The 18,139-nt window shown below is 42.9% G+C and overlaps 3 gene segments (V, D, J or C); all 3 read left to right on the top strand.

Moving 5' to 3' along the window:
* Positions 1-1,389: 1,389 nt before the first annotated feature.
* LOC130022897 (immunoglobulin lambda variable 6-57-like) lies at positions 1,390-8,289 on the top strand. The segment is given in 3 exon segments: positions 1,390-1,435; positions 1,546-1,862; positions 8,260-8,289. Coding segments are annotated over 3 exon segments (393 nt in total).
* Positions 8,290-8,641: 352 nt separating this feature from the next.
* On the top strand, positions 8,642-9,231 carry LOC130022896 (probable non-functional immunoglobulin lambda variable 1-50). The segment is given in 2 exon segments: positions 8,642-8,690; positions 8,837-9,231. Coding segments are annotated over 2 exon segments (444 nt in total).
* Positions 9,232-14,053: 4,822 nt separating this feature from the next.
* Positions 14,054-17,361, top strand: LOC130022895 (immunoglobulin lambda variable 5-37-like). The segment is given in 3 exon segments: positions 14,054-14,099; positions 14,219-14,571; positions 17,089-17,361. Coding segments are annotated over 3 exon segments (672 nt in total).
* The last annotated feature ends 778 nt before the right edge of the window (positions 17,362-18,139 follow it).

The following is an 18,139-nucleotide window of genomic DNA, read 5'->3' as shown; positions in this document are numbered from 1 at the left end:
TTATGGCTATCAGAGATGTCACAGGAAGCTTGCCAGGCTTTGCCATGCGGATGAGATACTTTTGGTAGCTTTCCGGGCTCTCTGAGAATGGTGGTGGAATCGAATTCGGGTCAGCCGGGTCGGCTGCACGCAAGGCAAATGCCCTACCCACTGTGCTAGCGCTCCATTCCTTTAAATGAAGAAATATAAAATAAAGCTTGCTCATAATTAGATACATAATGAATTCTATGAGCACACCCAAAAGGCCTGGCCTTTCCAGTCATCAAAAACTTTCTCAAAAACCTGTCACTGATGGCTCCAGATCTGCACTAACAGAAAAATTGCACCTGTGTAAGGAGGTCATGATATTGTCTAATTTGTACGGTGTGGGTAAATCAAATGTATTCATGATTTGAAAACCAGGTGGCCTGTGTCATTGTCACCGCTCAGCCTGTCTTAGACATGCTGAACTCCTGCATTTGACTCCCAGATGCTCAGCTCTGAACTTGCTCCTTACCAGGCAGATGTAAATACCCAGTGTAATGTCTCCCCATTAATCATCCCTGGCACTGTTACACCTGCAGTTAGCCAAACTGGAGATTTAGCTTAGAGAACTCAGAGATAGAACTCAGGAACTCCCGGTTACTAGTGCAGTTATGGGAAAGTCAGCCCCTAGATTCATGTTGAACTGATACCCAAACCAACGGTTAGATCTGTACCTAGTTTTCTTCTAAAAATCTATAATAAATGATGGCCAGCGTAATTCAACATATATTAGAAATGTTGCATGCTCCATTTGATTCAATGTTCATAATGTTTCTTGGTGCATCGTAGATCATACATTCTGTGCACATAATCTTTGTTTCTGCTAGTGTGGAAAGTTCTTTGCCCCAGCATACCATGGAGTTAAATTCAGTGCAGATACCACTCCCTTTCCTTGAATTAGCTCATTCACCTTATGATATTCCACAGAATAACTCACATTGTCATGGTCAATTTGCACAGTCAGAAAGCATAAAATGCAAAGTGAGATTAAGTGCAGTGCAGAGAATCTTGGTTATGATCTGGAAAACTCAGGGATGTGAATTGGAGAACGTCGATGTCTGGACTGCAGGGGCCCAGGTGTGAAATTTCTCCTGTATCCACCAGGGGGCAGTGTTCTGTAGTCTTGAATCTCATGCCCAGCAACTGTCACCCTGCCCTGTTGGGGAGAAATTCTTCCCCCTGTTCTAATCTCTCTTTACTCAGCTTGTGTCTAGGCCAATTATAAGGAGGGGCTTGCAAGGCTTCCTGAAAGGGGAAGGTTTGCATGAAAACGTCCCACCTTGTGGAATAGGAGGTCCTATAAAGGGCTCCTGGACAGATTGTGACTGCCAAGTCCTGGTGACAAAGCTTGGGGGTGTCTTCAGCATGGCCTGGACTCTGTTGCTTCTCACCTCTCTGGCCTCCTGCACAGGTAGTGCTTGCAGGGAATTTTGCAGGGGTGGCAATGGGATGATGACCTCTCCCTCCTCTGCGGGAACTGTATCTTTCTGTCTCATTGATCTTTCTCTTCTTTCCTTTCAGGGAGTTGGGCCCAGTTTGTGCTGAGTCAGACCCCATCTGTGTCCCGGTCTCCAGGGGAAAAGGTCACCATCTCTTGTACTCGCAGCAGTGGAAACATAGGGGATTACTATGTGTCCTGGTACCAGCAGCGCTCTGGGAGTTCCCTCACAAACGTGATCTATGCAGACAATAAAAGACCCTCTGGAGTTCCCGATAGGTTTTCTGGGTCCATTGAGAGTTCCTCCAACGCTGCACACCTGACCATCACTGGGGTGCAGCCTGAGGACGAGGCAGACTATTATTGTCTGTCCTATGATGATAGCAGCAATTGTCACCCAGTGCTCCAGACCCACAGGGAAATGAGACAAAATCTCCCCTTCTCATCAACTCAGCTCTATTTCATGGCTGCTCTCCCCTCTTCTGCTTGTATTCTCAATTTTCCATCATCTCTCTATTGTTCTCTCTGTTTTATTTTCAAAATACCAAACTCTAGTTTGGGTTATCAGTCAGTTTTACAACACACGCCTTCCATGGTAAAGTCTTGCGTTTTATCCCAAGGGGGGGAAATAAAACAAACAGGCAAACAGAAACAAAACAAAACAGCAGAATCACACACTTCTATCTCTTTATCTTAATTGATGTAGAGACACCTTTCCAGCAACCACTGTAGCATCATCTAAGCAATTGCTTGGCTTAAAAATGATTCAGAGGGCACAAGGAAAAGGACACACATCAGCTAAGTGTAGAAAATTTAAAGAAAAGATGTAAATATCAAAGGATTCATGTTTCTCTGAGAGGTCTCCATTGGTCTGATTCCACTGTACAAAATTAAGAATGTGCAACTAACTGAATTTAAAAAACTTTTGCATGGCATAGTTAAAATAAAATGACACACAACTGAATGTGAGAATATATTTATACATAATACTTCACATAAAGGACGAACAGTCAAAATCTTTAAAGCACTCAACAAACTAGTGAATAAAACCCAGTCAGTAACTAAATCATAAAATGATAAAATAGGGAGATAGACACAGACACATCCACAAAGAAGATGTAGAGATGATCACTAAGCATCTGAAAAAAAGTGCCTCTTTTTCCTTAGTTAGAAAAACACACACAAAAAAATGATGTTGATGTATTACCTGACAACTGTGAGAATATATATATATATACATATGTATGTTTACAGACATATATGAATATATGTCTGGAAATAACAGCTATCGGTATGATGTGGTTTAAAAAAAAAGGAATCCTTGGTGTATATGCTGCCTAGCCCATGTGCTGCTTGCGCCCACATGGCCGAGCACTGTGGTGCCTGAGCACATGTGTCACCCGCATCTCCCATCATGCTTTCGTGTCTAATGCTAGGATGTGTGTAGGGGCTCTCTCTGCTCTTGGAGAAGCCCGCTTTCTCTCTTGTGTTCCTCTCTCTTTCTCTCTCTCTCTCTCTCCCCCTCCAAACCTTAAAAACCCTCCAAATAAAATCTATTTAAAAAAAGGAATCCTCAGCTGGGTCCAGTTTCTATGGAAAACATATTGAATTTTTTCTTATAATTCTGAAATTTATCAAAGTAAGATAAGCTGCCATTTGAGTCAACTTGTTGTTAGTATCTATGCCTTACCCCCCAAAATGTTCATTTTCTATCTCCAAGTCAAAACACATTCATTTGAAAGGACATATGGTCTCTATTGTTCACTGCAGCACTTGAATAAATAAAAAAGTTATGGTATACATACACAATGGCATGCTTTGCAGTTGCAAGCAATGATGAAGTCATGTAATTCCCTGAAACACAGATGGAAGTGGAGGATAGCATGTTAATTGAATTAATCAGATGGAGGAGGCCCTATACCAAATGATCTCACTTATCTTTTTTTATTAATTAATTTATGTTTTTTAATAGTGAGACATCATGAGGTACAGTTGCAGACTTACACATTTTTGTGCTTGGGTTTCAATTACACAATGATCAAACACCCATCCCTCCACCAGTGCGCATTTCCCACCACCATGGATCCTAGTATCCCTCCCGACCCCAGTCCCCATCCCACCCTGCCTCTGTGGCAGGGCATTTCCCTCTCTCTCCTTTTGAGTGCCATGGTCTGCAAAAGAGGCATTGAGTGGCAATCATGTTGGTCGACAGTCTACCCTCAGCATGATCTCCCATCGTGGGCGGATCCTCCCAACACCCTTTATTTGGTGTTCCCTTCTCTTTCTGAGCTCCCCCTTCCCCTAACATGTGTGGTTGTCCTCCGGGTCATTGAGTAAAATTCCTGGTACTAATCTCTGCCATACTTGGGTGTTAGTTTCCTATTTTGTTACTTTATGTTCCCCAGATGAATGCAATCTTTCTATGTCTATCCCTTTCTTTCTGAGTCATTTCGCTTAACATGATACTTTCCATGTAGTACCACTTGTATGTAAACTTCATGACTTCATCTTTTCTAACAGCTACATAGTACTCCATTGTGTAAATGTGCCAGAGTTTCTTCAACCAGTCATCTGTTCTCGGGCACTCAGGTTTTTTCCAGATTCTGGCTATTGTAAAGAGTGCTGCAATAAACAGACAATTGCAGATGTCACTTCGGCTATACTTTTTTGCCTCTCTGGGATATATTACCATGAGTGGTATTGCGGGGTCAAATGGGAGCTCAATTTGTAGTTTTTTGAGAATCATCCATACTGTTTTCCAGAAGGGCTGAACCAGTCGGCATTCCCACCAACAGTGAAGGAGTGTCCCTTTCTCACCATATCCGCGCCAGCACCGGTTGCTTTTGTTCTTGTGGATATGGGCCAGTCTCTGTGGTGTGAGGTGATACCTCATTGTGGTTTTGATCTGCATCTCCCTGATGATTAATGATGTGGAACATTTTCTCATGTGTCTTTTAGCCATTCGGATTTCTTCTTTGTCAAAGTTTCTATTCATTTCATCTCCCCATTTTTTGATGGGGTTGAATGTTTTCTTTTTGTGGAGTTGAACCAGTATTTTGTATATCCTTGAAATTAACCCCTTATCAGATGTGTAGTTGGCGAATATCCTTTCCCATTCAGTTGACTGTCTTTGTATTTTGGTCACTGTTTCTTTTGAGGTGCAGAAGCGTCTTAGTTTAAGATAGTCCCATTTATCTATCTCTGTTTTCACTTGCTTGGCCAGCGGTGTGACATCTTTGAAGACACTATTAGCTTCTATGTCATGAAGGGTTTTGCCAACATTTTCCTCAATGTATCTTATGGATACAATCTGATACAATCTCATCAGATTCCGGTCTGATGTTGAGGTCTTTAATCCACTTAGATCTTACTTTTGTACATGGAGTTAGGCAGAGATCTGAGCCCATTTTTTTGCATATAGCCATCCAGTTTTGTCAGCATAATTTGTTAAAGAGGCTTTCCCTGCTCCACTTCACTTTTCTTGCCCCCTTATCGAAGATTAGATGCTCGTATGCTTGGGGGGGGGGGGGGGGGACGTCAGTATATTCAACCCTGTTCCATTGGTCTACAGCTCTGCCTTTGTTCCAGTACCATGCTGTTTTAATTATTACTGCCTTGTAGTAGAGTTTGAAGTTAGGGAGGTTGATTCCTCCCATTTTCTTTTTCCCAAGAATTGCTTTAGCTATTCGTGGGGGCTTATTGTTCCATATGAATTTCAGGAGTGTTTGCTCCAATTCTTTGAAGAATGTCATGGGTATCCTAATAGGGATTGCGTTGAATTTATACAGTGCTTTGGGAAGTATTGCCATTTTGACAATGTTAATTCTCCTGATCCTTGAACAGGGGATATTTTTCCATTTCCTCGTATCCTCTTTTATTTCCTGAAGTAGAGTTTTGTAGTTTTCTTTGTACAGGTCCTTTACTTCCTTAGTTAAGCTGATTCCTAGGTACTTGATTTTCTGGGGCACAATTGTGAATGGGATTGTTTTCTTCATGTCTTTTTCTTCTCTTTCACTATTTGCATATAGGAAAGCCATGGACTTTTGGGCATTGATTTTATAACCTCCCACTTTACTATACAAGCCTATTGTTTCTAGAAGTTTCTTGATAGAGGTTTTAGGGTTTTCTAAGTATAGTATCATATCATCTGTGAATAGTGAGTGTTTGATTTCTTCCTTTCCTACCTGGATGCCCTTAATATCCTTTTCTTGCCTAATCGCTATTGCAAGTACTTCCAATACTATATTGAACAGCAGTGGAGAGAGTGGGCATCCTTGTCTCGTCCCTGATCTTAGAAGGAAGGCTCTCAGTTTTTCGCCAATGAGGACGATGCTTGCTGTAGGCTTGTGGTAGATGGCTTTAACTATATTGAGAAAAGTCCCCTCTATCCCCATTTTGGCTGGGGTTTTCATCATAAATGGGTGCTGGATCTTGTCAAATGCTCTCTCTGCATCTATTTATATGATCATATGATTTTTATCTTTTCTTTTGTTGATGTGGTGGATTATGTTGATTGATTTCCTAGTGTTAAACCAGCCTTGCATCCCCGGGATGAATCCTACTTGGTCATGGTGTATGATCTTTTTGATGAGTAGTTGAATTCTATTTGCTAGTATTTTGTTGAGAATATTCGCATCTGTGTTCATCAGGGATATCGGCCTGTAGTTTTCTTTTCTTGAAGACTTCACATTTAAATAAACTGCTCCATTTACATCTAAGTTTCCGGAAACAGCCAGTATTAGAAGAGTTATGGTAATAAAAATTTCCTTATCAGTTCAGTCTCTGTGGAATCTAATATGGAGATCTATCAAAGAATAGAAATAGAACTACCACATTATCCACTGGTGCCATTTCCTGGCATCTATTTTCAAAACACAGAAACATTCATCTCAAAGCATATATGCACACCAGTGTTTATTGTCACTCTTAGTGCAATAGCCAAAGTGTAAAAACAACCTAAATTCCCAACATTGAATAAATAGATCAAGAAATTGTGGGAATTACATAAAATGGACTACAGTGCACATCTGACAAAGACCAAAATCACACAATTTGCAGTTCGCAAGACATAGATGAAGTAGAAGATATCATGCTGAGTGAAGTCAAATGGAAGGTGGCTGACACAGACTGTTCTCTCTCTCTCTCTCTCTCTCTCTCTCTTTCCTATTTCAAACTTATAGATACTCAGCAAAGTAGCAGGAAAGGCATAAAGGCAACATAATGGGAGAACAACTGAGTTGGTGCAATGGCATGGGGTTGAAGGGGATGGCTGATATTGTTCCTGGTGTAGGAAAAGGGTGATGTTGGTGATGAGCATTGTGTTGGAATTATGCACATGTGAAATTAACAGCATCACAAAACAGATAATCTCAGTGAAAATAAATACAGTTAACTAATACTAAATGCTCCGGTCAAAGACATAATTTTCATTCTACATGAAAATCGACACTTAAAGGCTAGTATCATAACAACGAATGAGCCTCCAAGTTAATGCCAAAAGAAGAAATACAATAAAAGGGAAGGGAAGGGAAGGGGAAAAGTGTAAACACATTGTGGTTTCTCAGTGAGTCTAACTTGTCCTGATGTCAGGTACCAAGACAAGCATCAGGGCTTGGCCACACGTGTTCCCTGGACAGCGGCTGACTCTTTTGTGTCAAGTGTCCCTGCTTGACCTCAAAGCCCAGTAAATTGTGAGATGGAGTTCAATTCAGGAGAGGGTACCCCTCCAGGAAAACAATCTTACATCTATTGTTTGCACTAGCCATCCCAGTGCTGATCAGGTTCAGGAGAGGGTTGAGGTGCTGCCAGTGAAGCGAAGTACCTTCGTCAATTTCCTTCAGAAAGTTTTGGGTATGACACTTCAGATGGCATTCAGAGGTTGATGTTTATAGATGATGCTCTCAGCGGACAATAACCCAACCGAACACGGACATTTGAGAGCTTGAGAATCTGCTCTTCAGTGGAGAAGGCAGCTGTAATAGAGAAGGGATCACTAAGAAAATGATGGCCTGAGGAACAGGTCGGGATGGGAGATGTGTGCTGAAAGTAGATAATGGACCAAACATGATAACCTCTCAGTATCTGCTTTGCAAACCATAATGCCAAAAGTAAAGAGAGAGTATGGGGAATATTGTCTGTCATAGAGGCGGGGTGTTGTGGGAAGGGAGGGATATATTGGGGATATTGAAGGTACGGAATGTGCACCGGTGGAGGGTTGGGTGTTTGATCATTGTGTGATTGTAACCCAAACGTCAAAGCTTGTAACTGTCTCAGGGTGATTTTATAAAATTTTTTTAAAAAAGTCTGCTCTTAACTGTGGAGCTAACCTTCTGGTACTTCTCTCTACTATTCTTGGGTGTTAGTTTCCCATACATGCTCGGGAAGAGGGCAGCTTAGAAAGAGAAGGGAACACCAGGTAAACAGTGTTGTGAGGAACAGCTCGGGATGGAAGATATGTGCTGAAGGTAGACTATAGACCAAATAGGATGGCCACTCGGTGCCCCTATTGCAGACCACAGAGCCCCAAAAGGAGAGAGAGAACAAAAGGGAAAACCCTGACACAGAGGCCGTGTTGGGCGTGGGGAGGGGTGGGAGTGGGGTGGATGGTGGGAGGAATGCTGGGATTATTTGTCATGAAGAATGGGCACTGTCGAGGGAAGGGTCATTGTGTGAACACAAGCACAAAAGAATGTAACTCTGAAACTTTAACTCACAGTGATCCACTAATAATTTAAAAAATTAAAAAAATAAGAATTAAGCAGAGAAAAATAAGAATCTATTCTTTATATTCAATTTAGGAGCAGTTGTATCCGTCTGAGGACAGCTGAACTTGTGCTGGTGCTGGGGCATTGGATGGTCTCTGTGGTTGATCTTCATCTGATTTCAGCAGGTGGCGCTGTGGGGCGTGTTCCTGAGCCTGCTGGGGGAACTCAGCTCTCAAACTGTCTCCTGGGGCTCTGCACTCCCTGGGGATTAGAAACTGTGACCCCTAGCACCCTGGAAGCTGCCCCACCTCCACCTCCAACTCAGCTTTCATCAAACCTAGGCCCAGGGGCAGATGGGGAAGGGGATGATTTGCATAAAGGGCTTCTTTGTATTCTCCCATCAGGGGAAGATAAGGGGGCTCTGTGCAGTTGTCTCCCTTGTTAGCTCCAGATAGGAGTCTAGGGTATCTCTGCAATGGCCTGTCCTCCTGCCCTCCTCCTCTTCCTGCTAGCTCAGTACCCAGGTGACTGACAATGGGAACCTGGGAAATTATTATGCAGGAGACCATGATCTGGGTTGAGGTACTGTGGTGGTGGGAAAATGCTTTGTTTTGAGAAAAGGCTTGGCTAGTAACTGTCTCACCTCTGTGTCTCCATTGCTCCATTCCAGGCTCCTGGGCGCAGACTGGACTGACGCAGGAAGTCTCAGTGTCAGGGTCTATGGGAAAGACAGTCACCCTCTCCTGCACTGGAACCACCACCAACGTCCATGCCTATAGTACAGGCTGGTACCAGCAGATTCCTGGTGCTACCCCCAAAACTGTGATGGTTGGAAGTACTCAACCTACAGGGATCCCAGCTTGGTTCACTGGTTCGAAATCTGGAAACAAGGCGACTCTGACCAACTTAGGCGTGCAGCCTGAGGATAAGGCTGATTATTACTGTTCTACGTGGGACTACAGTATCAACAGTGTCATAGTGCTTCAGACTCAAGAGGAAATGAGACAAAAACTCAGCCCTGATCTAAGTGATTCCCCCCATGACAACCGGTCAAACAGGAAATAGAGCTGTCAAGACTGTTCTGTCTGAATGTGACTCTGAACATAGTCCCACTGAACAGGGTCAATGATTGCTCCTGTTTCTCAGACTGGGTGTGTTTAATAGCCATGCCTAGATGTAACCTATTACTAATCATGCATAAACTCATTTACAGTGCTCAGTTCAATTGTGCTTCATGAATTGACAGATGTACATATTCAACACCAAAATCTAATTTTCCAAAATTTCCATCATCTTGGAAAAAAAGTTCAGACCCATTAGTGATTCTTCTCATCCTACGCCACTCTACACATTCCAAGGAAATCATTAATCCATGTTCAAACTTTATGCTTTTTTCTATTCTGTATATTTCTCATGGATAGGATCGAAAATCTTGTGGTACTTTGCACCATTTTTATTTTATTTTCATTTTTATGGCCAAATATTTCTAATCCCAGGCATGATGCAGCATGATACAATAGTTTATTCTGCTACTGAGTTCCCACTGGTTGACAACCTGCAAACGTTTCAGATGTGTGGCTTCACACCTGCTTTCAGTATAGACTGTCTATCACTGCCATCTCCCATCCAGTTTCCATCCATCTCCATCAGCTACTTCCCCCATGTAACCCCATGCTATTTCCACCCCATTCCATGCCCCTACCCCTTTCCCTCAGCTAGTCCCAAACTGTTTCAAAATCTGAAGATTTACTCTCCTGTTGGTTTGTTCCCTATTCGGGATTCTATTTCATCTTTGGGCTAATTGAAGTAGTGTTTGTCTTTTCCAGCTAATAAATTGGACTAAGCAGAGTAACAATCCAGGTCCCTTTGCTGAATTGTATTCCACTATATGAAAATGTCATGTTTTGTTTATTGGCTCAGCTGAACATGCTCATTTGGGCCATTTGAAAACAGCTCTTTGCTGTTTGCTCTTATGTAAAGGGCTGCAAAAGCATTGGTGTACTAGTTTTCATTAGTTTAAATGTAAGTTTTCACCCCAAGAGGTAGAATGGTCAAGCCATTTGATAATATTCTAGATGATCATGGGTGGTCACATGTGTATTTCCAGAAGTTGCACTGGTTTACTTGTGTACCTAGAATGTATTACAACATACAATGTATGAGGCTTCCAAATTCTCTGCACTTTCACTAACAGTTGCTAATATCTCTGACTGTTGTTTGATTCCCTTACCAAATCCCCCCACCCACAGTTTGAGAGAGTTGTCTCCCATGCAGTAGTAGCATGCACTATAAGAAAGAAAGTAAATCAGATAGGAAAGACATCACACAAATGCTTCTCTTTAAGGTATTGGATCCAGGGCAGCCTAGTGGAGAACAGTCTAGCACCGTTTCAGCAGAATAGTTGTAGGCGTTTTGGCTTTTGTCAGTATCAACCCAGAAAGAATGATTCCAGAGGCTAATTTTATCATTCAAACATCTGACATTTTGTTGACTGGTTGCTTATTTATTCATTGGTTTGTTTTTGGGTCATACCCACCGATTCTTATGGTTACTCCTGGTTCAGCATTCGGGAATTGCTCTTGGCAGTCCTTGGAGCACCTATGGAATGTTCGGCCCACTGGTTGCAAGTTAAATGCCCTGCCCACTATGCTAACGCTCTGTCCCCCAACAAATATCTGGCGTTTTATAGAGAATTACAACATCTTACAAGTAGAATTGACATCATTGAAACCGATATATCATTGGTATTTAAAACTATTATTCACCAAACTCCATAAAACCACATTCCATGTAAGATAGAGAAAACAACAAGTCTTCAGTTCTAGTAACATAGTTACTATTAAATAAATTAGAGACTCCGTCTCTTTTTTTTTGGTTTGTTTTGTGGCCATGCCCAGTGGTGGTTGGGACTTAGTGCTTTATTTCTGCCATGGGATCACTCTTGGAAGGACTCAGAGTAACCATATTAGGTGCCAATCATTGAAACCCAGTCAAGTTTCAATTGCAAGGTAAGTGCCCAATCCACTATACTATTGCTCTGGCCCTCATACAGTGTCTTTTAAAGCCAATATGCTTTCTAATTTTTCAGGCAAAATTTGCCTGTTTTGTCACAACATCAATTTGGGATCCAGGAATATTGGAACAATGTGGCCAATCAGGCGTGTAAGAGAGCTATGGCAAGCTTGTTCAATACCTTTTAAGGAAACTTTCAAAAAGTAATGCAGGTTTTGCAGTATTATTAAGCATTTAAGTAGCTCCTAAATTTTGTGATATCCTTATATATTTTATATTTCTTTTTCACAACACAACTAAAGTGAGTGATTAAAATATATTGGTTTACATATGCTATAAAATGAAGTAATATAAAATAGGGCAGAGCCTGGCAAGCTTTCCGTGGCATATTTGTTATGCTGAAAACTGTAATAATAATGGGTTTCATTCCCCTGACCCTGAATGAGCATCCAATACAGCACCGTTGGGAAGGACAAGTAAGGAGAGGCTGCTAAAATCTCAGGGCTGGGACCAATGGAGACCTTACTGTTGCCCGCTCAAGCAAATCAATGTACAATGGGAGGACAGTTATACAGTGATACAGAGAATATAAAATAAAGCACACGCATAATTAGATGCATGATGGATTTTATGTGCACACCCAAAAAAATCCCACTAAGAGAGGAAAAGGGTTAACATGATCCTTTAGAAAAAAATTTTAAAATAGAAACCAATAGTATTTTTACACAGATAAGATTTCTATTTCTGCACTTCCCCAGGATTATTTTCTGAATAATAGTAATAATAATAGTAATAATAATACAATTGCAAACTCAAGGTTTATACATGCTCATTGCAGACATCACAAATATTCAGAATGGCAAAAAAAAACCTCATAAGGAAATTTATAGATTTTTTTTGCCTTTTTGTGGCAGTAGAGGCCTTCTAAGAGACTAGGGTTTAATTCGGGAATTCTCAACCCACTTTATTTCCCCCAATTCCTTATACTCCCCAAGAGCCTTGCACTCACTCTCCACAAATGAACTCTGTTGCTACCATGTAAGCTCTTCCACAGGCCTTGCTCCAGAGACCAAGAAATTCATCTCAAAGAGGTCAGAAAACTGTAGTAAACCTCAACCCCATGCATGGCTGAATAATATATGGCCCATCGGAGGGGTCAGGTTAGCCCAGTGTCCACCCAAACAGAGCCCCTGACAGCCACTTGCACCCATAATCCAACCCTACTGCCGTGCCCCCAGCTGGACCGCACCATCTCGGGACAGACCTCACAGAGATATCAATCTGCTGAAAATTCGGTATGCTGGTTTTGTGACAGAATTCTCTGGGCTTTTCTTGGAGTAGGGATGGGCTGCTTGCCCCCACCACCCTGCACTTCTAGAAGGCCCAGCAATCATTACACACCCCAAAGCGTCCACCCAGCGATAAAAGCTACTTCAGTTTTACTTTCCTGAGAAAAATACTGAATTGCCTGAACAAACACGATGATCTCTTAGTATCTGTATTGAAAACCATAATACACAAAGGGAGAGAGAGAGAGAAAGAAGGAAGTTTCCTGCAATATAGGCAGACGGGGTGGGGGGAGTGACAAGAACAAAAGTGGGGACATTGGTGTGGGAAATGTACACTTGTCAAGGGTGTTGAGACATTACATAGCTGAAACACTATCATTAAAGACTTTGTAACTGGGTATCTCTGTGATTCAATTCAAAAAATGGGAAATATTTTGAAATATAAATCAGCAAAAGAACAAAAAAAGAGCAAAAAAGAATCTGTCATGACCCAAGGCTAGAGCAAAAATAGAGGAAGATCTCACTCTTCTGTGCAAAAAAAGGAAACAAAAGAAGGTAGTCCCTGTCATATTGCATGGAAGTCATATTTTCTAATCTAAGATGCCTGTAAATCTGGGTGATATTATTGGGAAAAGCTGTTTATTGATAACCCATGAATTTTTGTGTTCTGACTGTGACAGGCTACTCTGACACCTATGTAATGAGAGTTAAATTGGACAATGGGCAGGAGAGGGCGCTGTGGATCTTCAGTAGGGTTTGCAGAGAGAGGACCTCTGTGTGAAAAATCCTCCTAGCCACACTCAACACCCTGGGCTCAGTTTGGTGCTTGTGTGGCTGGTGGGGAACTCAGCAGCAGTGCTGCCTCTGGCTGGGCAGAATCTCCTGCTCAGGTCACTGTTAAAATCTGGCAGTTGTTTCCCCCTTAGTGTCACAGGTATATTTGAGACTCATCATCAGACCCTCTGACCAGGTACATCTGGTACCTCCCTTGAGAGGAACATATATGTAGTCATCCCTGCTATGTAGTATATAACATATATCATGTACATAACGTAGATAGCATTATAAGGAAACAACAAAAACTAAGTCAACAGAAACTGAGAACTGTTCTTTATCAGGAAGCATATCACTGTTGAGATGGGGTGATAGGACAGGTATTGGGGAGAGACACTGGGGCATGATGGAAGGAAGCTCGCAATCTGTTGGAGGTGCAGTGTTGGAATGTGCCTTTGCCTGGTACCCTCCTGTTGTCAATATTTTCAGCCAAAGTGCCTAAAATAATTTAAGAAATTTAAAATATATTCAAAAAGGGAAAGAAAGGAAGAAAGAAAGGAAGAAAGAGAAGAAAGAAAGAAAGAAAGAAAGAAAGAAAGAAAGAAAGAAAGGGAGGAAGAAAGGAAGGAAGGAAAATAGAAGAAAGAAATACAAATACAGATCTCAGATGGTGCTAAGGGTGATGCAGAGACCTCAAATATGGGCAATAAATTTGCATGAACAGCCCCTCCTCCTTGATGGCTCTGATGGAGATATGAGATGCCTGTGCCTGCCTAGCCTCAGCTCAGGGTCTCAGAGGGTCTGTGTGCAGGATGGCCTGGATTCCTGTCCTCCTTGTACCCTTTTGTCACTGTACAGGTAGGGATGTGCCACAGAGATCCAGATAAACTCATATTAAGTGTGCAGATCTCTGGCTCTGAGTGTTAAGGTTCTCAACCTGGTCTCTGTCTAGCACTGTTATGTGTCTGTGTTTGCAGGTTCCCTCTCTCAGCCTGTACTGACTCAGCTGCCCTCCCTCTCGGCATCTCCTGGAACAACTGCCAGAGTCACCTGCACTTTGAGCAGTGGATTCAGTGTTGGTGATTTCAGGATCAGGTGGTACCAGCAGAAGGAAAGCAGCCCTCCCCGGTATCTCCTACACTACTCCTCAGAATCAGACAATGGCCATGGTCCTGGGGTTTCCAACCGCTTCTCTGAATCCAAAGATTCTTCTGCCAATACAGGGATTCTGCTCATCTCTGGGCTGCAAATTGAGGATGAGGCTGACTACTACTGTGCTATATACCATGGTAACTCAAAATCTTTCACAGTGGTCCATACTCATAGGGAAGTGAGATATAAACCTGCCCACAGTTCTGCTCTGTACATAAGTTGTGTCCAGGATCTTTCTCCCTTCCCCAACACTAGTGTGGGTTCACATAGCTGCCAGGCTGAGCTCCCCAGACTACCTCGGTCCAGGATCAGATTTCAGGACACAACCATAACCAGTCAGCAATGATGCTGACCCCACAGACCCTGATGACGCAGGTCCCTGCTCCCATATTGAGTCCATTTTCGGTTCCTCTCATGTGAACTGGAGGTCAGGACATTATCTGATCTGTGGACCTGGAAAGAAGAAATGAAGTCATTGTATGACTCATGAAGGCAGATGTCTGGTCATTGTTAGTTTACACTCAAGTTGTTTTAGACATGCTTTGTCTCTGTTTCCCCCCACCCCCAACCCCACCCTGACATTTGCTTCTCCTCTCCCTTCATTGATATAATTTACCCTCCAATGCAATAACCATAAGACAAACTTCATTTTCCATATGAGGTGATCTGTATTGAAATCCTGGAACTTTGAAAACATTAACCCTGCACCATGGCGTGAGCTTTGAGTTTCTCTGAGTTTTAGTGATATTATCTGTAGTGTGATATATTGTACTCCCCCCATAAACCTGGTGGGTGTAGTACATGAAACAAAAGGCACAGGACACTGGTTGAGAACATGGATACAGGGTTGTGAAAAGACTAAGCAGTTCTGTCCCCACTCATGCCGCTAAATCCGCAAACTTTTTCTTTGTCTACTTTGTCATTAGGGCTGGAGCAGTGGCACAGCAGTTAGGGTGTTTTCCTTGCATGTGGTCCAAAAGGCCGACTTGAGTTCGATTCCTCTACCCCTCTCAGATAGCCTGGCAAGCTACCTAGAGTATCTTGCCTGCACGCCAAAGCCTGATAAGCTACCCATGATGTAGTTGATATGCCAAACACAGTAACAACAAGTCTCATGATGAAGACATTACTGGGCAAGCTCGAGCAAACCGATGAACAACAGGAGGACAATGCTACAATGCTACTTTGTCATTCAGCCTGTTATGCAGAGAACTCAAGGAAGAGCCTCAAAATCAGACATCTCACCTTTTTTGATAGAGAACACACCCATGAATGTTGCAGGAAGCATTGAGAGGTCATTTCTACAATGCTGAGAGCAGTGGCACAGGACCACATTGCTCCTCCGAATTCTGTAGTGCTGCATGATCTACACTTTTGGAGGACAGGAGAAAGAACAGTTGCTTAATCCTCAAAGTAAATAGGAGAATTCACACAGGAAGCACAGAGTAAAGAAAGCACTTCAGTGAGTGTAGGTGATATAGAGGCAGGATGTAGACATCAAAGCAATGATGACCAATGACTTGATTCCATTGGCAATAGGTAAGCAAGTCTAATTATGAATTTGAAATGTTTTTACTGGGCCAAGGAAAAAAAGACAAAAATTAATGAACACCCCACCGAGTGGAAGATATTGACATATAATGCTTTGGATAACAGACTAACACTCAAAATACATAAGAACTTACTAAGTTAAGATACAACAGTAACAAGTAAAAGTCACCCCATCACAAATAGGGAGATGAGCTAAATAAGCATATCCTTGAAGAAGAACATGGGTGGCCAATAAACGTGTGCAGAAACAGTGCTCACTTTCCCTTAATGTCAGGAAAATACAATAACAATGAGATATCACCTCACACCAGTGATAATGTTACACACACAAATGTCTGAAAACAAATCTGGAGAGGTGCCGTGAAATAGGAACCCTCATTCACAGTTTGTGGAAGTATCATCTTGCCCAGTCTCCTTGATGTTCTTCCTGGGGAATCGCCCTCACCATCCTGGCTGTTGGGCTTTTGCAAAGAGCCCAAGTCCCAGTCTTGTGGAGGGTGAGCTGTTGTCAAGGGAACTGGCATTCCCTGACAATAAGTATGGCTCAAAGGAGCTGCAATGGTCTGTGGCTAGGTTTGGGCTTCGGAGGGCCAACCGAAAACTGTAGTGCCTGTAAAGCTTATTGTTCCACCACTGCAATAGCTGTAGGACTTATAATGTGTTTTCAGGTATTGTAAAGTCTTTTAAGATGGCAATAATTGGGGTGGGGGGTGTGTGGGAATAGATGGAGCTAGATCCCAACTCAATAGCTGAGACTCAGAAACGGTGCCTGGTCTATGTTACATCAGGAAACTTTCTCCTTGGGGACTGCAGAGCAGAATATTTCTAGTTCACAGAATCTCAGTCCCATATACGGTGGGACATTGAGTTGAGGCACATTTGCATGAATTACTGGTCTCTGTGAGCCAGTGACAGGTATAAGAGAGGCCTGTGGCAGTGCATCTCCACTGCAGGGGTCAGAGGACACTGTGCACAGTGGCCTGGATTCTCCTTCTTGTGCTCCTCTCCCACTGCACGGGTAGGGACAGATCTCAGTGCTCTGGGGCAGGGGTCCAGTCAGTCTGTCTGGCTCCAACCCTTGTGGGATCACCGTGGTCCCTGTCCGTCACCGTAAGTGTTTGTACTTCCAGGTTCATTCTCTCAGCCTGTACTGACTCAGCCTCCTACTGTCTCTGCACCTCTTGGAAGTACCACCAGACTCACCTGTACCCTGGTCAGTGGCTTCAGTGTTGGGGACTACCACGTATTCTGGGACCAGCAGATGACAGGAAGATCCCCCCAGTATCTCCAGAGGTTTAAATCAGACTCAGACAAGTACCAGGCCTCCAGGGTCCCCAGCTGCTTCTCTGGGTCCAATGATGCCCCGGCCAATGCAAGGATCCTGCTCATCTCTGGGCTGCAGCCTGAGGACATATGACTGTCATACCTTACATGGCGAAGCTTCTCACTGTGACACACATTGATGGGGAAGTGGGACAACATCCCTCGTACCACTGAGCTGGTCGTGTAGAAGTTGAAAAATTACATATTTTTACAAATTCCACTCAGAAATTCTCTCCAGGTTCTTTCTTGTTCTTCCCCTAGAAAGACTCATAAAGCAAGGTGTAAAACCATCAATGCTACATTGAAGGTAGAATCTGCTGGGCGTTGCTGCTGCTCTCCCATGTGTGGAGTGAAACTCAGGAACATGGGGGTGTGTAGAGAGAGAGTGAGAGTGAGAGAGAGATAGAGACAGAGAGACAGAGACAGAGACAGAGAAAGAGAGATATGTGGAAGCCCACGAGGGACAAGCCAAGCTGTGGTCTTTCTCTCTTTCGGTGCACTTTTGGTCCCAGACACCACTAGGAGTCCCATGCAAGGTTTTCTGCCCCAGCCTAGACCCTCAACAGTGACTGAACCAGTAACAGCCTTGGTTTTGCAGTTCTGGGAAGTAAAACCCTAGGGATTGAAATTCACTTTTGAGGAGCCGGAGTGTTAGTACAGTGGGAAGGGTATTTGCCTTGCACGTGACTGACCCAGATTCGATACTTGGCATCCCACATGATTCCCTGAGCAGCCCTAGAAGTAATTCCTGAGTCTCAATCCAGGAATGACCCCAGAGCAGTGTCAGATATGATAAAAAAAAAGTCCCCCAAACTCCCAAACAAACAAAACAAAATTCACTGTGAGAATGGGCATCCCCCCACTCTCTCCAC

This window comes from Sorex fumeus, unplaced genomic scaffold, assembly GCF_029834395.1.
Source record: "Sorex fumeus unplaced genomic scaffold, SorFum_2.1 ptg000021l, whole genome shotgun sequence".
NCBI lineage: Eukaryota > Metazoa > Chordata > Mammalia > Eulipotyphla > Soricidae > Sorex > Sorex fumeus.
The sequence above is the reverse complement of the archived record's forward strand: the minus strand, read 5'-3'. Positions and strand labels throughout refer to the sequence as shown.